Here is a 26,478-nt window from a genome sequence, read left to right as displayed (position 1 = left end):
CAGCCCGGTTTCTCATCTATTACCACCTAGCAGACTGGATTAATGACATCTACGCCCCTCCAGATGTTATTATACTCCAATTCCCATCAGCCCCGGCCAGCATCCATCACAGGTCCAGGATGATGGAGCTATGTAGAGCTGCTCTAACTAACTGAGCTATACATCATTCCTGGGGAAACAGTAGGAGCCATCACAGCCCTTTTCTCAGTTGTGGGAAATCTGTGGCTCTCTGTGCTTGGGGAACTACAATTCCCATAAACTCTGGTCGTTGGCTATGCTTGCTAGTGCTGATGGGAGTTAGAGTCCCACGACATTTGGCAAGCCAAAGGCTTCTGCCACCTGCCTTTCATCCAGAGTAATTTCTTGCACCTTTAACTTGTATGCTACAATAACAGCAGAGGGCAGCAAATGCACACATTCTCTCGCTCTGTCTGTGTGCTATACAGTGGTACCTCTGGTTAAGAACTTAATTCATTCTGGAGGTCCGTTCTTAACCTGAAACTGTTCTTAACCTGAGGTACCACTTTAGCTAATGGGGCCTCCCGCTGCCACCACGCTGCCGCCATGACATTTCTGTTCTCATCCTGAAGCAAAGTTTTTAACCCAAGGTACTATTTCTGGGTTAGTAGAGTCTGTAACATGAAGCGTCTGTAACCTGAGGTACCACTGTATCTGAAAGTCAGAAGCAGAGGCACACTGGCTCAAAATGAAGCTTTTCTGAGCCTGGGGCTACCTTTGGAAACCTAAGAAACATCACATAATGACAATCCGATATGAGAAAAACAGTTGAGCCTGAAACAGGCAAAACAGCAAACAACCACTCCAAAAAAACACACAGACAAAACAAACAGCCCCCCCCCCCAAACAGGAGGAAACCACCCCAAACTAACAATAAAAATTGTTAGGTAATAAAAATACACCCCTTCATGGATCACTGCCTTGCCGTGGCGAAGGGGCTTGAAGAACTCAGAGAAGCTATGAACTATGCCGAGCAGGGCACCCAAGATGAACAGGGTTTTCCTAGTAGTGATGTATGGAAGTGAGAGCTGGACCATAAAGAAGGCTGATCGCCGAAGAATTGAGGCTTTTGAATTATGGTGCTGGAGGAGACTCTTGAGAGTCCCATGGACTGCAAGAAGATCAAACCTATCCATTCTGGAGGAAATCACTGGAAGGACAGATCCTGAAGCTGAGGCTCCAATACTTTGGCCACCTCATGAGAAGAGAAGACTCCCTGGAAAAGACCCTGATGTTGGGAAAGATGGAGGGCACAAGGAGAAGGGGCGACAGAGGACGAGATGGCTGGGTAGTGTTTTCGAGGTTACCAGCATGAGTTTGACCAAACTGCGGGAGGCAGTGGAGGACAGAGGTGCCTGGTGTTCTCTGGTCCATGGGGTCACGAAGAGTCGGACACGACTAAACTACTAAACAACAACAAACAATACAAATACAGCCCCCACTGCCAAAGAAAGAAACATAAGCGAACCAAAAGTAGGCAATACCCACGATTGCGCAGTTGGCAGAAAGAACACAACCAAACAGAAAGGAAGCAGGCCCCTAAAAATGCAGGGCCCCCCAATAAAATGAAAAGGGTCCAATAAAATGAAAAGCAGGCCGAATACCCTCACACACAAATACCCCCAACAAGGCAGACAACACCATTATTATTATTATTATTATTATTATTATTATTATTATTATTAATTATTTATTATCCTGCCCATCTGGCTGGGTTTCCCCGGACACTCTGGGCAGCTCCCAACAGAATACTAAAAACACGATAAAACATCAAACATTAAAAACTTCCTTAAACACGGTTGCCTTCAGATGTCTTCTAAAAGTCAATTGTTTATTTCCTTGACATCTGATGGGAAGGCATTCCACAGGGTGGAACCCCTCATCCGAAAAAACTCCAGATGTATGCATAACACTCCCAAACAGCAACAAGAAGAAATAATGGAGGCAGAACAACCCTACCCAAACAATAAAGAAATAAAATAATTCAGGCAAACTAATAGTAGAAATGACTATAATACAAAATGGCAGCAAGCGAAAGCAGGCAAGACACCCTCAAAAATAAATTACAGTGGTACCTCTGGTTATGTACTTAATTCGTTCCGGAGATCTATTCTTAACCCGAAACTGTTCTTAACCTGAAGCACCACTTTAGCTAATGGGGCCTCCTGCTGCTGCTGCGCCACCGGAGCACAATTTTTGTTCTCATCCTGAAGTAAAGTTCTTAACCTGAGGTACTATTTCTGGGTTAGCGGAGTCTGTAACCTGAAGCATATGTAACCTGAAGCGTATGTAACCTGAGGTACCACTGTATTCAGGAAACACATACTCGAAACTTACTGGGAACAAAACTGAATGATCATTAATTTGTTATTTATTGATTGAGTTTATATGCCACCATTTCCTCCAAGGTCGTTTATATGGTTCTACTCTTCCTCATTTAATCCCCACACAACATTCCTGTGAGGTAGGTTAGGCTGAGAGGCAGTGACTGGCCCAAGGTCACCCAGCGAACTTCATGGCTGAGCGGGGATTTGAACCCTGGTCTCCCAAGGACCTAGTCTGGCTCTCTAACCACTGCACCATGCTGGCTCATCAACTAGTGTAGGAAGTTACATTTCATTATCATCATCGTATTTCTATGCTGCCTTCAGTTGCCCCCACAGCTTCATCTGGGTGATATAGAGCAGGGATGTCCAGCTGGTTGACCGGGATCGACAGGTCAGTCCCCAGGTGCTAGCAGTTGATCACAGTTGATTGGGGGGGGGGGGAGAAGATCCAGCCATTTCCCCTCGCTTTGTCTTTTCGCACGGTTGCATAAACGGAATATGGACTTATCGCTGCATGGTTTATTGTTTGCTGACTTTGCTGAGAGACTTCCCCTAAAAAAGCTCAACAACTTTGCCCCCCCCCCCCCATGGGTAGTTCACTGCCAGTTTTTTATTATGGGAGAAGATCGCAGTCTCTTGGGAGTTGGACGTCCCTGATTTAGGGAGGGCAGCTGCACCCCACCCCAGCAACTGTGACTGTCTGCCTGCCTTGTCTTTAAAAGGCAGCATAACATAATAATAGGCCTGCTGGGTTAGGCCCATCAGGTCTAGCATCCTGTTCTCACAGTGGACAAAACAAGATGCCTCAGGGAAGAAGGAGAAGAGTTTGGATTTGATATCCCGCTTTATCCCTACCCTAAGGAGTCTCAAAGTGGCTAACAATCTCCTTTCCCTTCCTCCCCCAAAACAAACACTCTGTGAGGTGAGTGGGGCTGAGAGACGTCAGAGAAATGTGACTGGCCCAAGGTCAGCTGCATGTGTAGGAGCGGGGAAGCGAACCCGGTTCACCAGATTACGAGTCTAGACCTGGTTGTCGGCTTGAAATAATTTTATAGAATTTATTTTGTGAGCTGCTCTGGACTTTTTGGGGGGTGGGGGGTGGAATGGAAACCCTCAAAATAAGAATAAAGAATAGAAATTTATTTATGTATTCTACTAGGGCAGAAAGAATGCTACTTGCCCAAAAGTGGAAAGAAGCAGAAGTCTCAGCAAAAGGAAGAATGGATACAATAACTTATGGAATATGCAGAAATAGCAAAACTTACCGCAAGAATAAGAAATCAAGATAACAAACCTTTTTATAAAAGAATGGAAATGGTTTATTGAATATTTACAGATAAATTGCAAACAAAAAAGAACATTGGCAGGATCACTGTAATAACCCGCAGTTTCATAAGAGTATATATTTAAAGTTGATGAATAAATGGGCAAATTAAATGAATTTGGATATGCAGAAGATATTAAAAAACAAATTTAAGGAACGGCAGAGAGAGGGGGGTGGAAGTCAAGTTTTGAAATGTCAAAATGATTGTAAAATTAATGAAATGTATAAACTTGAAAAGTATAAATAAAAACGTAAAATGAAATAATAATAATGGGAAAACGAAAACCTGATGGAGGTGTAGCAACACTATGAGCAGTTACATCCATGCCCACAGAACCAAGGGCATTGGTGTGGCTACAACACACACACATGCATCCAAAATCATTTGTGAATATTGGCTAAGAACATGAGAGGCAGGCTGGAAGCAGCCAACACTTTTTAAGAGAGTTGGAGATGGTGTGAGAGAGCCATTCAGGTGTAAGAGGAGCCCTGGTGGATCAGTCCAAAGTCTTAACAAGTCCCAACATCCTGCTTCCCACAGTGGCCAGCCAGGGCCCTCTAGGAAGCCCGTGAGCTTGGCATGAAAGCAGTGGCCCTCTTGCATTGTGGCTTCCCAGCACTTGGCGATATACTGCCCCTAAACATGGAAGTTCCATTTTGTCACCATATCAATGAGCCATTGCTGGAGCAGTACAAAAACCCTCCTAAAGTTCCATTTTGGCCATTGGTCTAAACTTGGTTAAGATGCTCCTCCTTAAACCCAGCTGAGAAGATTTGCATGCACAGTGCAAACTTCTCTGCTGGACCACAGGCTGTCAATTGGACGAGCATTTGAATGTGGGTCAGGGCTGCACATCTGACCCACATTATGCAAATATAAGAAGAGTCTGCTGTTGCTCCTCAGGAATTGGTGTTTGGTGGTACACATCCTTTAGGGTTGCCATATTTTAAAAAATAAAAAAATCAGGACACCCTGAAAGTTGTTGAGTTTATTTTACAAAAACACGTACACACAAAAAAACCACCTCACAATTTTTGAGCTGACTTGCCTAAGATCCAGGACAAAGCACCATCTTCTGGAAATTCCCCCTGGACGTCAATTCAGCCATTGAAATCCTGGTACTATCCAGGAAAATCTAGACATATAGCAGCCCTAAGGTAAAGGTAAAGGTACCCCTGCCCGTACGGGCCAGTCTTGCCAGACTCTAGGGTTGTGCGCTCATCTCACTCTATAGGCCGGGAACCAGCGCTGTCCGCAGACACTTCCGGGTTGCGTGGCCAGCGTGACAAGCTGCATCTGGCAAGCCAGGTGTGGTGTTGATTTACGCACGAGCAACCCCTAGAACCATTACATGATGTAAGGAAGTGAGAGCTGGACCATAAAGAAGGCTGATCACCGAAGAATTGATGCTTTTGAATTCTGGTGCTGGAGGAGACTCTTGAGAGTCCCATGGACTGCAAGAAAATCAAACCTCTCCATTCTTAAGGAAATCAGCCCTGAGTGCTCACTGGAAGGACAGATCCTGAAGCTGAGGCTCCAATACTTTGGCCACCTCATGAGAAGAGAAGACTCCCTGGAAAAGACCCTGATGTTGGGAAAGATGGAGGGCACAAGGAGAAAGGGACGACAGAGGACGAGATGGCTGGACAGTGTTCTCAAAGCTATGGCCTCGGCCCAGTATACTTGAAGGAGCGTCTCCACCCACATCGTTCTGCCTGGACGCTGAGGTCCAGCACCAAGGGCTTTCTGGCGGTTCCTTCACTGTGAGAAGCAAAGGTGCAGGGAACCAGGCAGAGGGCCTTCTCGGTGGTGGGCCCACCCTGTGGAATGCCCTCCCATCAGATGTCAAAGAGATAAACAACTACCTGACATTTAGAAAACATCTGAAGGCAGCCCTGTTCAGGGAAGTTTTTAATGTATGATATTTTAATATATTTTAAATCTTTGTTGGAAGATTGTTGGAAGAGTGGCTGGGGAAACCCAGCCAGATGGGCAGGGTACAAATAATAAATTATTATTATATTATTACTAACTTGAGTTTGACCAAACTGCGGGAGGCAGTGGAAGACAGGAGTGTGTCTTACCTCTCTGGAAACATGAAATGATGCAAAAGGTGTCATGATAGCAAGGGGTGCTGCCAGGTTAGCGGCCAATCCACATACCAATAGGAGGGCACTCATAGCATCACGCTGTAGGCTTGAATCATCCATGTGTCCTTAAGCAAGAAGAAACACCCTCACAGCTGTGCATAATCCTCCATATGCCACCCTCGGCATTACGCTGTCTAGCCACTAGAGCGCAGTAGCGTCAGTAGCATGGGCACAACCGCTACACAGCGGCCAGAAATAGACTCAAGGAGAAGGTTTATACTTGGATAAACTCTGATGCTTCACTCCTGCTTGCCACAGTAAACATGAAAAGTGTGAAGGGGAGATGCTACTCTGTCTGCCTCCTCTGGCTTTGGGGAATGAACATTTGCATGTTTATCTTGAGTGTCAAGAGATCCGAAAGACCAGGCAACAATTCCTCCTATACAGTGGTACCTCAGATTACAGACACTTCAGTTTACAGACTCCGCTAACACTGAAATAGTACCTCAGGTTAAGAACTTTACCTCAGGATGAGAACAGAAATCGTGCGGTGGCAGCGGGAGGCCCCATTAGCTAAAGTGGTACCTCAGGTTAAGAACAGTTTCAGGTTAAGAACGGACCTCCAGAATGAATTAAGTTCTTAACCCGAGGTACCACTTTGGGTTGTCCCTGACAGCAGGATCACTAAGCGCGCCCACACAGCAGCAGCAGGAGTCATGGTTGCAGAGTTGCCTCCTTTCCCACTTGCCCTGCTCCTGCATCTTTAACTGCAGCCTGACCCAGAGACCTTAAACAGACCTAAAAAAGGTAAAGGTAAAGGACCCCTGATAGTTAAGTCCAGTCACGAACGTCTCTGGGGTTGCGCCGCTCATCCCGCTTTACAGGCCGAGGGAGCCGGCATTTGTCCGCAGACAGTTTTTCCAGGTCACGTGGCCAGCATGACTAAGCCACTTCTGGCAAACCAGAGCAGCGCACGGAAACGCCGTTTACCTTCCCGCCGGAGTGGTACCTATTTATCTACATGCACTTTTGGGTGTGCTTTCGAACTGCTAGGTTGGCAGGAGCAGGGACCGAGCAACGGGAGCTCACCCCGTCACGGGGATTTGAACCGCCAACCTTCCGATCAGCAAGCCCTAGGCTCAGTGGTTTAGACCACAGCGCCACCATGTCCCTAAACAGACTTATGATTTTTCAAAGGAGGGAGTGAAAGCAATTAGTTTCTTTGTGAAACCAATTCTTGTGCATCAAGCTGCTGTTGATGGCACAGGAACAGAGCTATTGAAAAAGAAAGGAAAGGAAAGGAAAGGAAAGGAAAGGAAAGGAAAGGAAAGGAAAGGAAAGGAAAGGAAAGGAAAGGAAAGGTGGCGACCCCTGAGCACAGAGGTGAGCTGCAAGGAGAGAACCTCAGAAATCCATCTGACATGGATGCTTTCCTTGAGATTCCTGCATTGCAGGGGGTTGGCCTAGATGACCCTTGGGGTTCCTTCCAATTCTATGATTCTATGAAAAAAAAGTTTTTTAAAAAGTCCGTAGAAAGAACAACAAACAACGGTTTGCAACAACTGTGCAGCCTTCAAACACATAATACATTTTATTTGTTTATTGCATTTATATCCCACCAAGAAGATCAAGGTGGTATACATGGTCTCCCACCTCCTCAATTTATCCCCAACATCAACCCTGCAAGGTAGGTTAGGCTGAGAGGCAGTGACTGGCCAAAGGTTACCCTGTGAGCTTCATGGTCGAGTGGGGAATTTGAACCCTCGTCTCCCAGATCCTAGTCTGGCTCTCTAACTAACCGCTGCACCACCCTGGCTCTATACATGAGACAAGTTACAGGGAACCAGGCAGAGGGCCTTCTCGGTAGTGGCACCCGCCCTGTGGAACGCCCTCCCACCAGATGTCAAAGAGAAAAACAACTACCAGACTTTTAGAAGACATCTGAAGCCAGCCCTGTTTAGGGAAGCTTTTCATGTTTAATAGGTTATTGTATTTTAGTGTTTTGTTGGAAGTCACCCAGAGTAGCTGGGGAAACCCAGCCAGATGGCGGGGTATAAATAATATATTATTATTATTATTATTATTATTATTATTATTATTATACAGCAGGACTCAATCAGATGGAGGAGGGGAAAAAAAGAAAAATTCCACAGAGCATCTGTCAGATCTGGTATACGTCTCCGCAATGACAATTTCCTCCCTCCCTTCCCCACTGGTGGGCGGGGTTTGCGGCAACGAATGGGGCTCACCTGGGTGGTGACTCCCACCTGTTTGGGCTGGCCTTTCACCCACCCTCAGCCAGGGAGCACAATGGAGGGCCAGCTGTGGGTGGGGCTAAGGCAAAAGAAAAGAGGCTGACCCCGTTGCCCAAGCCTCTTTTGGTTTTCTTCCTTCCAGGACAAATGAGCTGGTCTGGGACAAGACGCCTCTATATTATTCCTAACATAAGGAATAAATTGAAACCCGACCTTATCAAAGTGGTCTCCTTTAGAAGATCTGCTAATCAGCTAGCAATGAGGAGCAAATCATTCTGCAAGGGGCGATATTCCCTGCTTTGGAAAACCAGGAATATTGGAAAAGAAAAGAAAAGGACTTCCAGGGTCCCCCCACCGTAATCCTGACTGCCACCAAAAGTGGAAAGGCCCATGTCATGAGAGGCAGGTGGATTTCCATCAGATTTCAAGGGTAGCAACACTAAAGCAGGGTCTGGGAATCACCTCTGGCCAGTAATCTCAGATACTGTGCAGAAGACCTTGGTCCAAAAGGAACCTGTCACACTGCATTCCCATCAAATAGATGGTAGACAGATGGACTGCCTCTCCCTACGGCTTGCTAGTTGATTGCATGCGCGAGAGCTTGCCATGTTTTAAAACGTTCTTATAGTAGGTTACTTCGGAGATGTGTCAAGAGAAGGTGACTCATGCCTCTCAAAACGACAAGCGCAAAATTATCATGCAGCGTCGTACTGCTTGAAAGGACCACGGCGGTCATCTACTCCAACCCAGCCTGTTCACTGCAGGAAGACAAAAGGCTGAACTCCTGATAGAAGACCATTTAGCTCCTCTGCCTGAATGCCTCCAGCGAAGGAGAGCCCACCGCCTCCCAAGCCAATCTGTTCCGCTGCCAATCAGCTTGTATCATTAGGAAGTTTAACGCTGAGCCAAAATCTGCGCACCCATTGGCTCCAGTCCTGCCCCCTCTTCTGCATGGCATCCCTTAGCAGAAGAATAGCCCTGTTGGATCCTCTTTCCCTCCATTGCCAACCGGATGCCTTTGGAAAGCCACATGAAAGAAAGTGCTTCTTCATGAAGCGCATTGTTAAACTATGGAACTCACTGCCACAGGAGACAGCCATGACCATCAACCGGGATGCCTTTAAAAGAGGGCTGGATAAATTAACAGAGGGCAAGGCTATCAATAGCTACTACTAGCTATGATGTCAAGACACAGATAGGCAGGATCCTTCCGAATATCAGTTGCTGGAAACTGCAGGAGGGGAGAGGGGTCTTGTGATGCTTATGAGTTTCCCACCAGCATCTGATTGGCTATTTTGAGAACAGATGGGCCATGGGCCTAACCTAGCAGAGCTCTTCTTATGTTCTTAGGAGTGTGTGTACAGACTTACCACTTCCCAGACCCCAGTGCCATCCTGGTCACTCACCTTTGGAAACAGCCCAGTGTGTCAACCTCCATCTTAAAATATGGCGCCCAGAACTGGGTATTGTACTCCAGTTGGGAATAAGAGAGGAATATACAGCATGTGCTGCCCCGAGCTCGTTGGTAGACAGATGGAGTGCAAATATGAGAAATGAAAGGCGGAAACTTTGATCGATTGTGTTTGTGGGCTCCCAGCTATGGAAGAGACTGTAATCACACCCTGCTCCATCCTTCTCAAAGATCATGCATTTTATGGCTTTACCTGATGGCTGTTGTCCTTTAAAAGCCAGGAGCCACCTTTTAGAATACAGTAATCAGATTTTTAGGTTGCCACCTTGTCAGACAGCATGTTAATTTCGTTTCACGCTTTGTCAATTTTACTCTCCCTTAGTAATTTTGCTTTAGCCATCTCTGTTGCTGACAACTTGACAGCACGGCTTCTATTTAAAGAAAGGTCACAAACATGACTAGGAAAAGTTATCCGGTGGGCCATTAACTTGGGAGAGGGGGGGGCTGCTTGGAAGGGGGAGCTACAATGCCTTAAACACAAATACTTAAGAGGCTTTGAGCAATCAAATTGCCAGCGGAGTCATCCACATTTGCTGTGTGTGTGTATGTGTGTGTGTGTGTGTATGTGTGTGTGTGTGTGTACTTCAGAATCTTCACTGCCCTGTTCTCAGTCATCCTAACAAAAAAACAGGTCAGGCGAGCCATTGTTATTCTCATATTGCAGGTGGAACAACTGAGGCTGAGAGAATAGCAGCTCACCCAAAGTCACCTGAATGAGTTCATGACACCGATTAGATTTTGAAGCAGAGACTGCCTGCTTGGTAAATACTGGCTGATTTGCAAAATATGGTAGAAGGCAAAGGTAAAGGACACCTGGAAGGGACACGGGTGGCTGGAGCTGTGGGTTAAACTACAGAGCCTAGGACTTGCCGATCAGAAGGTCGGCGGTTTGAATCCCCGTGATGGGGTGAGCTCCCGTTGCTCGGTCCCAGCTCCTGCCAACCTAGCAGTTCGAAAGCACATCAAAGTGCAAGTAGATAAATAGGTACAGCTCGGGCGGGAAGGTAAACGGTGTTTCCGTGCGCTGCTCTGGTTCGCCAGAAGCGGCTTAGTCATGCTGGCCACATGACCCGGAAGCTGTACACCGGCTCCCTCGGCCAATAAAGCGAGATGAGCGTCGCAACCCCAGAGTTGGCCACGACTGGACCTAATGGTCAGGGGTCCCTTTACACTTTGCCTTTAAAGCACAGCTGGACGGTTAAGTCCAGTCAAAGGCGACTATGGAGTATGGTGCTCTAGCAGTTTGAAAGCATACCAGTTTTTTTGGGGGGGGGGGCGGTTTAATGCTGCTCACTGTTTTAAGCTGGTGCTTTTTAGAATGCAGTCAGCAGCCCACAAAAAGGTCTCCATCATTTAACTTGGTACTGTAACCAAGGCTTGACAGAGGCCCAGAGCTCTCCTAGATGGTTCCAGCAGGATTCCTGCCGCCGCGCCAGCCTTTGGCTCTTGGCCAAGGGAGGCAGGGAAGGGGTTACTGTTGTTTGTGGGAACATTTCTGTGTGTCTGTCTTGGAAATGCCTCGGGGTGTTTCAAACAATCTGGTGCCCAAAACCAGACAGAGATGAATCAATCATGGGAGACTGAGGGCAGTGGGGACCCCTTAAGCCATTGTATAAGATGCAGGGCCTTCATCCTTGATGCCCCCTACCAGGCTGCCTGAATTCAGCCCAAGTCTTGGGTAATGCTCCAGGGCAGGCCTAGGCAATGTGGTGTTCTCCCTGTTGCAGGAATTTATGTATAGGTTGGGGGGGGTGCCCCTCCAGCAGATACGCACATGCAGCCCACTACCAAAATCAACACAATCACTTTTGTGACTTTGGTGATTTGTCCCCACAAAACACTTCATCACAGTTTCTTGATGATCTATTCAAAGGGCCTCTGCTGCACAATACCAAATGATAAATGTATCTATGTATGGTTTGAAGCTCAACATCAAAAAAACGACGATCATGGCCACTGGGCCTATCACCTCCCGGCAAATAGAAGAGGAAGAAATGGAGGCAGTGAGAGATTTTACTTTCTTGGGCTCCATGATCACTGCAGATGGTGACAGCAGCCACGAAATTAAAAGACGCCTGCTTCTTGGGAGAAAAGCAATGACAAGCCTAGATAGCATCTTAAAAAGCAGAGACATCACCTTGCTGACAAAGGTCCATATAGTTAAAGCTATGGTTTTCCCAGGACTGATGTATGGAAGTGAGAGCTGGACCATCAAGAAGGCTGATCGCCGAAGAATTGATGCTTTTGAATTATGGTGCTGGAGGAGACTCTTGAGAGTCCCATGGACTGCAAGAAGATCAAACCTCTCCATTCTGAAGAAAATCAGCCCTGAGTGCTCATTGGAAGGCCAGATCGTGAAGCTGAGGCTCCAATACTTTGGCCACCTCATGAGAAGAGAAGACTCCCTGGAAAAGACCCTGATGTTGGGAAAGATGGAGGGCACAAGGAGAAGGGGACGGCAGAGGATCAAGAAGGTTGGACAGTGTTCTCGAAGCTACCAGCATAAGTTTGACCATACTGCGGGAGGCAGTGGAAGACAGGAGTGCCTGGCGTGCTCTGGTCCATGGGGTCATGAAGAGTTGGACACGACTAAATGACTAAACAACAACAACAACTGGCTCACAGGGAAAACTTCAGCTGCTGAGTAGCTCAGCTGAGTAGCTCAGCTACTCAGCAGCCCTTCTGCCTGAGTGATAATTCCTGGCATCCTGATACCTGAATGCCAGACAGGTAGCCATTCCAGAAATAACAAACCCAGATGAAGACAAAAGGGTGTGATTAACTTGGCTGGGAAACAGGGAAATGTAAATATCTCTTTTGTTACACTTGATGGGTGTTTGGTGGAGGGCAAGGAGAACCATGGGGCAGGGTCCAGGATGCTCAGATTACTGCCACCAGACCTCCCCTTTCATGATGTAACCATGATGTATTAGTGATGTAGTTTGGGGAGGTGTAACATGGGGATTAGCAGCTAATAAAAGTTTGGGAGCTCTTTTGTTCAGGGCGTCCATCTTGCTTCCTCTTGCAGTGAGTTGGAGTCCTGTCGCGACAGTCTCAATAAAGACCAAGCCTACTGGCTGCTGTTTTGCTCCAATTTTCCTGGTTGGTGTCCTTGCTTTTTGTCCAAGGGAGCCCTCAGATTTCTCTGTTAACATCCAGATTTGTTGGACTCCCATTTCCCTTCAGCCCTAGTCTGAGATTTTCATAGAAAAATGTGGGGTTTTTTGTCCATTTATACCCCAAATCAGGTAAAATTGATGGGAGGAGTGCACTGATGTAATGCAGATTGCTGCCTTTGAAACCTCAGTGTTGGTTGCAAGAGCCTTGTCTTCCGTTATTTGAAATAAGCCCTCCCTAGTCATTGGTTCAGCTGCTGTGACATAATGGAATGTTCAGGAACTGCTGTCCAATGAAAACAACAACCTGCCGTCCCATAAGGCCTACAGCAGGGACCAAATGAGGCTGTTTGCTGCCAGTGAGAAAAGATTTAGTGCAGAACAGCATCGGCGACACAAGTGAATTATCGTCCGCCTGGGCTGTGTGCGAATGTTGTATATGTATGAGAGTGAACTGTGGCTGGCATATGAGAGCAATGCCTATATATTTTTAAGAAGGAACTGAATGTGACTTGTGTGAATGTGTGTGGGATGTGTGAGGAAGCGAAGGGGGAGTGAGCAAAAGAGAAGATACTAAATGGATTGTCCAGCAAGTCTTTCGAATTGCTGCAAAACTGCGGGCTGGGTCTCTTATATCTTTGCTTCCACAAAGATGTGAGGTTCCTGAGTTCTGGGCTTCGCTATGGCTGCGTGTTGCCTCCCTGCGATTTGTAAAGTGAAATGTCAGGAACTTGTGTTTCCTTATCTTTTGGAGCCAGACCTTTGGCAAAAAAAGAAAAGGTGGGGAGAATAAAAGAGGGGAGATAACAAGGAAGCCTGGCTTCCGGAAGAATTCAGATCCTAATCAGACCTTCTTAACTACTGGCACAGGGGAGCATTTCTTGAGGGGAATATGAATGGTGGGAGAAAAAAATGCATTGCCTGTAATCCAGCAGAAGATGCGAAATTAAGCTTCTCTCAGACTCCCAAGGCTTCAAGAGTGAAGGGGAATTTGAAAAAGGAAATGTCTCCTCTGCAGGTGTTTGGTCTGCATTGTATTGTTTTCCAGCCTATCTTGAGTTGCCGTTTTTTTGCTTTTCATTATATATTTCGTTTCTAATGTAATTTGCCTTGAGTGTCAAGTAGAAGGCAATTCATAAAATAATAATAATAATAATATATGGGAATTAGCTCAATATGATGGAGGTAACATACTTGTGCATGTATAGGATTTTTTTTTTTTGTTAGAGACGGACACTGTTTTTTGTGGAATGTATAAGATAAAGTAGTTTAAAGATTATTTCCTCTGCAAATAATAGTTACTGTGTGTGCTCACTCTCATGCGTACATAAGGAAGAGGGAAGTATTATATTTAGATTCCCAGGAAACCTAAGATGCACAGAAGCAAGTTTCTAGACCCTGTGGTTGTGGATATGATTGAAAATGTCTGCAAAATGCCAGATCTCTGCAATCTGCAGTCTTTAAATCACAAAATCAGGCAGTTTCTGGTGTTCCCCTCTATCACACAGAAAACGTGCTGCTGTTTTTAACCCCCCCCCCCCTTTTGAAACAGGCAAGAGAAAAGGTCATTAAAAGAGTTTCACTGGTATACCAGAGCAGGCCCCCTGAACAATTTGTGTCAGTCAGAAATGCCATTCCTTTCTATTCTTATGTGGAAAAAAAGATAAAGTTTTTAAATAAAATGGTGAATTTGTAGTATCTCTTTCTTGTTAGATTAGGTCCAAAAACTTGCAGTAGAACTACAGGTGATTCTGGCAGAGGCAGATGTATTTGCTAATAATGCCTAATAGTAATACAGTGGTACCTCAGGTTAAGTACTTAATTTGTTCTGGAGGTCCGTTCTTAACCTGAAACTGTTCTTTTTTTAAAAAAAATTCTTTTTATTAAATAGCTTTCATAACACAGACATATGCAAAACAGGAAAAAGAAAAACAATTAAAGAAAAAACAACACAAAGTACAGCTGCACACTAAACACAGTAACCAGTGAATTGAAGAAAAAAGGCACTAAAAAGAAAAAGAAAAACCGAGAAAATTAAAGAAAAAAATGAAAGAAAAAACTTAAAGTATATAACAGTTAACACCCATCACCTGACCTCCTTCCCTGCTGATTTCGGGTTTCCAGTTTTAATAGTTTCCTTTTTACAGCTGGTGTTGGTATTTAGTTTGTACACCGGAAGTTTTATACCAGACCTGCTATAGTTGGTAAGTTTCTAAAATTTCCTTCTATATAAGCCATAAATTTGTTCCAATCGTCATTTAACTTTGCACTTTTTTGGTTTCTAATTCTTTGCGTCATTTTTGCCAATTCGATGAAGTCGTATAGTTTTAATTGCCAATCCCTCACCGTTGGCATAGTTGTACTTTTCCAGTTTTGGGCGATTAGCATTCTGGCCGCTGCCATTGAATATTGAAATAGGGTTTTATCTTCTTTCTTTATCTCATCTCCAACAATCCCTAGTAAAAAGGCCTCTGGTTTTTTGGGGAATGTGTATCTAAATATTTTTTTTAACTCATCATATATTTGATTCCAAAAATTTTTTATTACCTCACATGCCCACCACATATGTATAAAATTGCCTTCTTTTGTTTTACATCTCCAACAGGCCTTATCTCCAGTCCTATACATCCTACTTAGTTTTTCTGGTGTTAAGTACCATCGATATATCATTTTTTCTAAGTTTTCTCTAATTGCAGCGCTTGCCGTGAATTTCATTCCCTCATTCCACAATTTTGCCCATTTCTCATATTCTATGTTATGTCCCAAATCTATCGCCCACTTGACCATGACTTCCTTAATTTCTTCGTCTTTTGTGTCCCACTCCAGTAATATGTTATACATTTTAGACAATAATTTAGATTTACTCTCGATTATCTCAATCTGAAATTTAGATTTCTTTTCATTCATTCCTATTTTTTTATCTTCCGTCCATCTTGCGTTAATCTGATGACACTGTATCCAACCCGTCAGCTTCTCTTTTAACTCCTCGTATGGCCTTAATTTCCAGCTATTTTGAGATCTAACTAATAAATCTTCATATGTCAATCTTTGATCTTCCTGGTTTATTTTTTTGATTGTTAGGATATTTGTTGGGCATAACCACCAAGGTGTTTTCCCCTCTAGCAATTTTTTATTTTTTTCCCAAACTTCATACAGGGGGCCTCTGATGATGTGATTCGAAAATCCTTTATGGGGCTTCTCCTTATTTGACCAAAGGTAGGCGTGCCAGCCAAACCTATTATCTGCCCCTTCGAGATCTAATAAATCGGTGTTCTCCAAGGTTATCCGTTCCTTAACCCAACATAAACAAGCAGCTTCGTAATATAGTTTTAGATTGGGGACTGCGAGCCCTCCTCTCTCCTTTCGGTCCGTGAGTAATTTAAACCTGATCCTTGGCCTTCTTCCCTGCCAAATGAATCTTGAGAGAGTTTTCTGCCAGTCTTTGAATATTTTGGACCCTCTGATAACAGGAATATTTTGAAACAGAAACAGCATCTTAGGGAGTATATTCATTTTTATAGCCTCCATCCTACCCAACCAGGAGAGGTTAACTCTGTTCCAAACATCCAGATCTTTTTTGATTTTATTCCACGTTGCCGAGTAATTGTCTTCAATCAGGTTTATATTTTTTGGTGTGAGCCATATTCCTAAATATTTTATTTTTTTTGCCACTTTAATTCCGTTTTGTCTCTCTAATTTTTCTTTTATATCGTTACCCAGATTCTTTATCAGCATTTTGGTTTTAAATTTATTCAGTTTGAAACCAGATAGTCTACCGTACTCCTCTAAGACTTCCAGCGCTCTACCCAGACTTCCTTGCGGCTCTTCCAAGGATAACATCAGGTCATCCGCATAATCTTTTAGTTTGAACTCCTTTGATCCAATTTTTATCCCTTGTATCTCAGGCATTGATCTTATTTTATTCGCCAAAACTTCTAAAACTATGGTGAATAGGAGGTCCGTTCTTAACCTGAAACTGTTCTTAACCTGAAGCACCACTTTAGCTAATGGGGCCTCCTGCTGCTCCTGCGCTGCTGCCGTGCGATTTCTGTTCTCATCCTGAAACAAAGTTCTTAACCCGAGGTACTATTTCTGGGTTAGTGGAGTCTGTAACCTGAAGCGTCTGTAACCTGAAGCGTATGTAACCCAAGGTACCACTGTATGAGGTCACTGGATCCGAAGGAGAGGGTCCAAAGGTGTTTCAATCTTTCTTTTTTATTTTAGCACTGTTTATTAAATATTCCAAAATACAGTGTCAAATAGGAATGGGGGGGGCTGTTAAATGACTCCCCCAAAATCTCAAGTCCCCACCACTGCCTCAAATTAAGGCCAGGGCAATCTTCTTCTTTGGCGATCACTCGTAGCAGAGTAAGATTGTCTTCCATAAACACGGTTTTAACAGTGAGTCCATAAGTGACTGTGGAGGCCAATTCTGGACTGTTTACACAAGCACCATACATAGACAACAGCAAAGAGACTCAGAAAAGCAGTGTATAAAATTGTAGCAGTCGGCAGATACCATGTATTGTACTGTTTCCTCTGACTATCCAATACAGTGGTACCTTGGGTTACAGACGCTTCAGGTTACAGACTCCGCTAACCCAGAAATAGTACCTCGGGTTAAGAACTTTACCTCAGGATGAGAACAGAAATCACATGGTGGCAGTGGCAGGAGGCCCCATTAGCTAAAGTGGTACCTCAGGTTAAGAACAGTTTCAGGTTAAGAATGGACCTCCAGAACAAATTAAGTTCTTAACCCGAGGTACCACTCTACTGTATAGAAAACGGTAGAAGCTTCACAAATAATCACCAAAATTCAACGTTTTGACTGATTTCCTTGGCTCCAAGTGCTAAAGACTCCTCTGGAAGAGAGGAATCCAGGGCTCCCCCTGCCTCCATAACACCTTAAACATAAGGTCACATACCCCTTGCCCCTCCAATAAGGCGTGAACTTAGCCTCACAATATGAGGCAGGAGGCAATCAAGGGCAGCACATGCCTCAGACAGAAATCCATGGGATGGTGGATTGAATCCTGATATGTTCAAAGGAAGAGCTCAGGAAAGGCTTGCAGCTAGGGGGATGTGCAAATACTTTTATTGTTCTTTGGGGAAGAGGGTAGTTAAAAGGTGTTGGGAACTGGGGTTATTGACTGGTGGGTGACGGGCTCATGTTTCTACATGCCAAACGTTCCTACATTGTGACATATTTGTGATGTATCGATGATGCTGTTGAAAAATGTAGTATGGGTAATGGGGAGAGGTCTTGAAAGTTCATGCAACCCCACGCACAGGGTTCCTACTCTTTGAGTGTTTGCAGCAAATAAAGACCACTGTTTTGCTTCTATAACCTGGCTGGAGACGCCTTCTTTTGCTGACTGGAGAGACCCGTAAATCCCTGCACCCTAGGATTTTTTCCTTATCATCTGGAATACAATAAATCCACACAAATGTTTGCTTTGTGTATGAACCCTTCCTTCTACCTACCAGTTCTCCTTTACACGCCCCCCCCCCCCACTTTACATTCGAGAATGGTGTTCTCGAAGCTACCAGCATGAGTTTGACCAAACCGCCGGAGGCGGTGGAGGACAGGGGAGCCTGGCGGGCTCTGGTCCATGGGGTCACAACAAATGCCCCTCCTCCCCCTCTCCTCCCCAAAAACCCTGGGCTCATTTCCATACTCAAAGCCAGCTGGGGTCAAAATGGGGGGGGGGAATGGATGAGGGGTGGTTGAGAAAATTGGGGGAAATGTGGGGGGCGGGATCTAAGCACTCCCTCCTGCTGATAGTGCCTTTCAAATCCTGCTCCCCTCCCTGTGTTAGCATCAGGCAATGGTGTCCAAACCTTTTTCAAAGAGGGCCAGAAGTGAAGGGCCATGAGGGCCAACTAAGGGGCCAACCAAAATTGTTGACCTTTAGGATTGAAATTGTTGACCTTTTTTTTTTTAGGGTTGAAGTTGCTGAGGGGTTGAAGTTGCTGAGGGTTTTTTAGGATTTTACCTCAGGAAATAAACTGCCACAAGGGCTGGATTAAACTGAGCGACGGGCCAGATTAGGCCCCTGAAACAGACTTTGGACATGCCTGGCAGGAGATAATCAATGTTGCCATCTCATGGGGGAATCATCCAAGAGTGATCCTGGTCTAAAGGCACCTTGCGGCATGCCTCTCCATCATCTGATGGCTTGCAGTGAGCTTTGGCACTGCCTCCTATCACCTCGAACCACAATGTTATCAAAACAAAAAAAAATTCCTTCCAGTAGCACCTTAAAGACCAACTAAGTCAGTTCTTGGTATGAGCTTTCGTGTGCATGCACACTTCTTCAGATAACTATGACTATGGCAGACCAACACGGCTACCTATCTGTAACTGGCACAATGTTATCAATGAGGCTCATTCACACATTCAGCTGTGAGAGCCAAGGATTAATGATTGCTTGGCTCCTATGAGCACTTTGTGGGGAGGGAAAGCCCCTTTAAACTCAAGGTGTGGAGGGAGGCTTGATTTTTAGCAGGGCAGCATTGCACATTATGAGAAATCAGGGGACGGGCCTGGCACCCCCTGTGCCATCTGGCCATGGTGGGCCAGATTCTTATCTCCACACACCCCACAGGCCCAGTTTGGCAGGTGGGTGGAGGCATCACCTGATGTCAGAGTGGTGACAGGTGACCCGCTTTTGTCCATCAAACTGGGTGGCCAAAAGAGGTGTCTGCTGCTGCTTCTTTCTTCTTTGGCAATCACTCATAGCCAAGTAAGATTGTCTTCCATAAACATGGTTTTAACAATGCAATCGGTTGACAGCCAGTGCTTTGGAGTCACTATTTTTGAAGAGACAGATAGCGAGGAAGAGGAGTTCATAGGGTTCGGTCCTTCAGAAACAGAGGAGTGCGAGGAGGAGGAAGGGGGGCCTAGGGGAGGGGGTGGTGTCAGGGAAGAGTTAGAAGTTTCCAGTTTCTCAGAGGGAGAAAGCATTCCCCAAGGGGGGGAAGGAGAGCAGTGAATCTAATAGAAGACAACAACAGGGAGGGACCGGCTGTTCCCAGGAAAGGCAAGGGTTCAGTTCTAGCTCAGATTCGGAGGAGGGGAGATACTAGCCAGCTCTAGCCAGGAGGTTAGAAAAAAGAGTGGGAAAGCAAAAGGAAGGGCGCGTTCGACATTTTGAGAGTGGCTGGTCACGGAGAAGCAGAGCTCAGAAGGTATCTGAAATAAGTGACTTGAGGAATAATACTTAAGAACCGTTTATAAGATTGTTTTGTTAATAAGCAATAAAAAGTTATAAAAGAACAAGAAGCGTTTGTGTGGTGATCTGAAGAGGTCAACGACCAGTCCTGACAAACTCATTTCTTTTGGATGGGCAAGACCTCAATTTTCCATTCTCCTGGATAGGAACTCAGAAGCTGCATTTAGAATACAGTGGTACCTCGGCTTAAGAACTTGATTCGTTCTGGAGGTCCGTTCTTAACCTGAAACGGTTCTTAACCTGAAGCACCACTTTAGCTAATGGGGCCTCCCACTGCTGCTGCGCCGCTGCTGCACGATTTCTGTTCTCATCCTGAAGCAAAGTTCTTAACCCAAGGTACTATTTCTGGGTTAGCGGAGTCTGTAACCTGAAGCATCTGTAATCCGAGGTACCACTGTATCACTCATTAAGATCTCGAGCCATTATTGGTGGTTGACATCTGTTTGAAAATGGAGGATAGGGCTATCGATGGCTAGTAGCCAGGGTGACTATGTTCTGCCTCCACGGCCGGCCAGAGGCAACAATGCTTCTGAATACTAGTTGTTGGAAACCACAGGATGAGAGAAGGCTCTTGCACTCAGGTCCTGCTTGTCTATTTCCCACAGGTTGGCCACTGTGAGAACAAGGATGCCAGACTACATGACCCATTGGCCTGATCCAACGGGCTCTTCTTGTGTTACATTAAAATATATCAGTAATTGGGAGTGGACCTTAACCATACACAGCTTTAAAGTACAGTGGTACCTCGGGTTACATATGCTTCAGGTTACATACACTTCAGGTTACATACGCTTCAGGTTACAGACTCCGCTAACCCAGAAATAGTGCTTCAGGTTATGAACTTTCCTTCAGGATAAGAACAGAAATTGTGCTCCGGTGGCATGGCGGTAGCAGGAGGCCCCAATAGCTAAAGCGGTGTTTCAGGTTAAGAACAGTTTCAGGTTAAGAACGGACCTCCGGAACGAACCCGAGGTACCACTGTAGAGAATAACCCACAGGGACAAATAGAAAAAGACACCTTCACTCTGGTATGGCTCCCCTTTATCACATACACAGCCCAACAAGACAACAACAAAAGATCCAAAAACAGCGTACAAATCAATATGGCTAACCTGATCCAAAACACCCACCCACCCCACTCACACACGACAACAAAGACCACCGCAGCCAACCACAAATGAACACCCACACCCTAGGCCAACCCCAACCTCTCTCACCACCAAAGGAACACAAGTGAACAGCAAAGAACCTGCACAAGCAACGCTGACACCAAACCCCACATATAGTAAGTGAAATAGAAACTTACTACCCAACCCTTTCCCCCCCTCCATCTCTTTCCCCCTTTTCTTCCTAATGTCTCAACGAATGGAACTGATTTGTAAAAATATTACATGGGGGGGGGGGATACGAGAGAGAGAGACATTGCAAACACTTCTGTAAATCAAGAAAATCTTTAATAAATAATAAAAAGTAGAGAATAACCTTCCCATGCTCATGTTGACGCACTAGCCATAGATTCCGCCTACCTTTCTCCTTGGGATCATATCTCCCCAGACACGCCGGTGGGATGTTCCAGACCCAGGTCTTCTTGTGTTTCCTCTCCAGCCTTGATGGGATAAAGAGGGAAGGGGAGATTTGCTATTAATTCTAAGGTTAACCTCCTCCCCAGCCCAGGTTACAAATTCTGGTCGGGGAAATATAAGAACAGTGCATTTTTGCAAGAGGGCAGAGCAGTGGCGTAGCGTGGGGGTGCAAGGGGGGCCGGCCGCACTGGGCGCAACATCTGGGGGTTAGGGTTAGGGGGCGCAAATCCATGGGTTAGGGGGCGCAAATTACTTGCCTTGCCCCGGGTGCTGACAACCCACGCTACGCCACTGGGGCAGAGTTCACTCAGCTTCCACTTTTAAAGTGGGCAGGGATTGAGTATAAAGAATTCAAGAGATATTCGTGCAGGTTTGAGAACCAGGACTGAGAATCTTCTCACCAAACACAGAGTTTCCCTGACTTCAGTACCCACAGGTATGACTGACCTGTGGCTCTCCATATTTTGTTGGGTGCCAGCTCCTCATCAGCCCTAGAGCCAGTATGACCAACGGTCAAGGATGATGGGAGTTGTAGTCCACCCAATCGGCGGGTTCTCAAGCACAGGCAATGTCTCCTCTGCTTCACCAGGGAGAAGTTGGAGGGTACCTACACACATGGGTGTCAAAATGCACATACATACAAAATGTGCCTCCTGATCCTTTTCTGCCCATGCCTCAGAGCAGCTTCACTGAGTGGTTAACGTTGCAGGATGTTGCGGCTTTCCTGTAATAAATGCTTGTTCTGCTTAATGGCTAGGACAATAAAACCGAGCCAAGACGAATTACAAGTGCTCCGGAACATCCATTGTGAGAATAAACATTCTCTGGAACCGGCCATATATAACAACCCCCTAACACCCCCTCCTGCAGTTTCAGCTGCCAGACCAGGAGAGCCCATTGCAGAGACAGTATTTCGGGTCTTGTGGAATGATCCTTGGTATGAGGAGAGGTGTTATAATGTCCCCGTTTGCTTCTGTGGAAATGGTGGCACAGGGTACATGGCTTCCAGTGGAAAAGCAGCAGCTCCTAGAAGGACCATGATCACAGCCCCTGGACTCCTCTGACATGGAATAGAGGTTAGACCAGGGGTCACCAAAGTTTTCAGCAGGGGGCCAGTCCACTGTCCCTTAGACCTTGTGAGGGGCTGGACTATTTTTTTTGGGGGGGGATGAAAAAATTCCTATGCCCCACAAATAACCCAGAGATTCATTTTAAATAAAAGCACAGATTCCACTCATGTAAAAACACGCTGATTCCCAGACCATCCGTGGGCCGGATTTAGAAGGCGATTGGGCCGGATCCAGCCCCCGAGCCTTAGTTTGCCTACCCATGGGCTAGAGTGTTAAACTAGGACCTGAGAGACCTGGGTCCTGTATACCTGAAGGAGCGTCTCCACCCCCATTGTTCAGCCCGGAAACTGAGATCCAGCGCCAAGGGCCTTCTGGTGGTTCCCTCATTGTGAGAAGTGAGAACCAGACAGAGGGCCTTCTCAGTGGTGGCGCCCACCCTGTGGAACGCCCTCCCTTCAGATGTGAAGGAAATAAGCAGCTATCCTATCTTTAAAAGACATCTGAAAGCAGCCCTGTTTAGGGAACTTTTTAAGATTTAATGCTGTACTGTTTTTAACATTTGATTGGGAGCCGCCCAGAGTGGCTGGGGAAACTCAGCCCTCTGTCTGGTTCCCTGTAACCTTACTTCTCGCAATGACGGAACCACCAGAAGGCCCTCAGCGCTGGATCTCAGTGTCCGTGCTGAATGATGGGGGTGGAGACGCTCCTTCAGGTATACAGGACCGAGGCCGTTTAGGGCTTTAAAGGTCAGCACCAACACTTTGAATTGTGCTCAGAAACGTACTGGGAGCCAATGCAGATCTCTCAGAACCGGTGTTATGTGGTCTCTTGGTGGCCACTGCCGCATTCTGGATTAATTGCAGTTTCTGAGTCACCTTCAAAGGTAGCCCCACGTAGAGCGCATTGCAGTAGTCCAAGCGGGAGATAACTAGAGCATGCACCATTAATCGGATTACATTTCCTTTCAGGAACCTCAGGGGCAGCCCAACCAGAAGCCATTATCTGTGTGGAGGCCCTCAACAAAAAGGAAAGCTTGTAGGAAGCGGACGGATGGAAGGGTTTTGTTTTTTGGAGAGCTCAGTCATGAGGAAGGAACTGGCACCCTCCCTGAAGACTGGAAAAGGGCAAGTGCAGAGCCTGTATGTTTGCACGCAGATACACACACAGGAAGGCGGCAAACCTGGGAAATTGCAGCTCTCTTAGCTCAACTTCTGCACCTTGGTGTACATTAGCGGAAATGAAAACACAATTAAGGGGCAATCCACATCCAATTGGAGTCAATAGAAGAGCCCCCATTGATTTTGACGAGGCTGGGCTGCAACCTTAATGTATCAGCACTCAGAGAAAATGGAGAGATTACAAGCCAGCCAGCATGGCTTTATTAAGCACAAATCATTCATGCCAGAAACCCTACTTTCCTTCTTAAAGCTGGTTTCAAAAGACAAAGGGAACGCAGCTGGACTCTTCACTTAGACCCACGAGGGCATCCTGAAAAGGAAGGTGGAGCAACATGGGAAAGGGCCCTGGCTCAGAGGCAGAGAACCTCCTTTTGCAGGCAGGAGGGCCAAAGTCAAATCCCTGGCATCTTCAGGAAAGAATCGTGCAGACCCTCCAAGGGTCCCTATTTTCCAGGGACAGTCCTGGATGTACAGATCCTGGATTTCCTGCTTTTCCTTTTTTTAAAAAAGATTTTTGCTGGGTTTTAAAAATTTATTTCAAAACCAAAAAAAATTACAAACATCAAATTCAAAATCCATATTCATTTTCTAACATAAGCCTGTTACGCAGGTAAAGGTAAAGGGACCCCTGGCCATTAGGTCCAGTCGTGACTGTCTCTGGGGTTGCAGCGCTCATCTCGCTTTATTGGCCGAGGGAGCCGGCGTACAGCTTCCGGGTCATGTGGCCAGCATGACTAAGCCGCTTCTGGCGAACCAGAGCAGCTCACGGATACACCGTTTACCTTCCCGCTGGAGCGGTACCTATTTATCTACTTGCACTTTGACGTGCTTTCGAACTGCTAGGTTGGCAGGAGCAGGGACTGAGCAACGGGAGCTCACCCCGTCGTGGGGATTCGAACCACCGACCTTCTGATCGGCAAGTCCTAGGCTCTGTGGTTTAACCCACAGCGCCACCCGCGTCCTTTCAAAGGGAAGCCTGTTACCTAAATTAAAATATATGTAATTGCTCTAGGGGACACGGGTGGCGCTGTGGGTAAAACCTCAGCGCCTAGGACTTGCCGATCGCATGGTCGGCGGTTCGAATCCCCGTGGCAGGGTGCGCTCCAGTCGTTCAGTCCCAGCGCCTGCCAACCTAGCAGTTCGAAAGCACCCCCGGGTGCAAGTAGATAAATAGGGACCGCTTACTAGCGGGAAGGTAAATGGTGTTTCCGTGTGCTGCGCTGGCTCGCCAGATGCAACTTGTCACGCTGGCCACGTGACCCGGAAGTGTCTTCGGACAGCGCTGGCCCCCGGCCTCTTAAGTGAGATGGGCGCACAACCCTAGAGTCGGACACGACTGGCCCGTATGGGCAGGGGTACCTTTACCTTTACCTTAATTGCTCTAGGCTTCCCTTTGCTGTATGTAAATACAACGCAATTAACAAATTATATTATAAATGATATTATAAGTTCTCATATACTCCCCTTCACCCATGTGTGATCTCCATATTTTACTTCTTCCATCTTGTTGTGTTGTTATAATTTAATAATTATTCAATTGATTCTATTGCTATTTTATTGCTTACCCCTGCACGTTTTACACATTCTCTATTAATATTTCAATTCCGGGACGATATTTTTCCATGTATTCCTTCACTCCATCCCATTCTCTAATTATTATCTGATTTGAGTGGCCTCTAATAATTGCCGCCAATTTTGCCATTTCTACAAACTCACAGAGTTTGTTTTGCCATTTTAATAGTAATGGGATTTTCTCCCCCTTCCAGTTTTTTGCAATCAATATTCTGGCAATATTTCCCGCTTTTCCTTAGGACGTCCCTATATTCATTAGAGAAAGGTTGGAGGGTATGGTAGGATGTCTCTATTTTCATTGGAGAAATGTTGGAGGGTATGGAAGGTGTGCAACCCCCAAGCTAAGGAGATAAGTAACCATGCGACCTTTAGAAGACATCTGAAGGCTACCCTATACAGTGGTACCTCGGGTCAAGTACTTAATTCATTCCGGAGGTCCGTACTTAACCTGAAACTGTTCTTAACCTGAAGCACCACACTAGCTAATGGGGCCTCCCACTGTCACTGCACCGCCGGAGCACGATTTCTGTTCTCATCCTGAAGCAAAGTTCTTAACCCGAGGTACTATTTCTGGGTTAGCAGAGTCTGTAACCTGAAGCGTATGTAACCTGAAGCGTATGTAACCCGAGGTACCACTGTACTTTTTTATGTTAAATGATTTATAATGTTTTTATGTGTTGGAAGCCACCCAAAATGACTGGTGGGTTGTTGTTGTTGAATAGCACATCCCTATTTTCATCGTAGAAATGTTGGAGGGTATGATCCTGCCTAAAACCCCAGAGAGAAGCTGATGTTCAGTGAAGACAATACTGAGCTAGATGGATTTGTTATAAGAGGATAAGTCAACTACCTAGGTTCCTGTGGACTCAACAACAATGCAGTGGTGGCTATGAAACCGTCTCTGTGTGGGAAACGGGCACACTCACCTACTCACTCACTCATTCACTCACTCAAAGTAGCCCATCGATTTAATCTAAATGAGCGTGCTGTTCTGCAGGGAGAAAGGCTGGTCCCAGTGCTGCTTAGAATCACCAGGAACGACTTGATTGACACAGCGCACGTATCAAAGCCTTTAAGCAGCGCAGAGTTGCACTGCAGACTCCAATGAAGCTGAACGTTGGAAGATTTGGGACAGGTTAAAAAAGAGAGAAAGGGCTTCTTCATGCAGTGCATAGTTAAACTATGGAACTCACCCCCACAGGAGGCACAGGGACGGCCACCAACTTAGATGGTTTTAA

General features: G+C 45.9%; 1 protein-coding gene across 1 annotated transcript in view; it reads right to left on the bottom strand.

Annotated features, from left to right (window-relative positions):
* Nucleotides 1-26,478, bottom strand: part of GABBR1 (gamma-aminobutyric acid type B receptor subunit 1) — a 168,876-nt gene that overhangs the window by 105,772 nt on the left and 36,626 nt on the right. Inside the window, exon 2 of the mRNA XM_083723342.1 lies at nucleotides 21,364-21,443. Coding sequence (XP_083579468.1) covers nucleotides 21,364-21,381 — 18 coding nt within the window. The 5' untranslated portion in view covers nucleotides 21,382-21,443. The remainder of the gene's footprint in view (nucleotides 1-21,363; nucleotides 21,444-26,478) is intronic.

This window comes from Podarcis gaigeae (assembly GCF_964106915.1).
Source record: "Podarcis gaigeae genome assembly, chromosome: 2".
Lineage (NCBI taxonomy): Eukaryota > Metazoa > Chordata > Lepidosauria > Squamata > Lacertidae > Podarcis > Podarcis gaigeae.
Note: the sequence above shows the minus strand (reverse complement) of the source record. Positions and strands in the feature narration are given on the sequence as shown.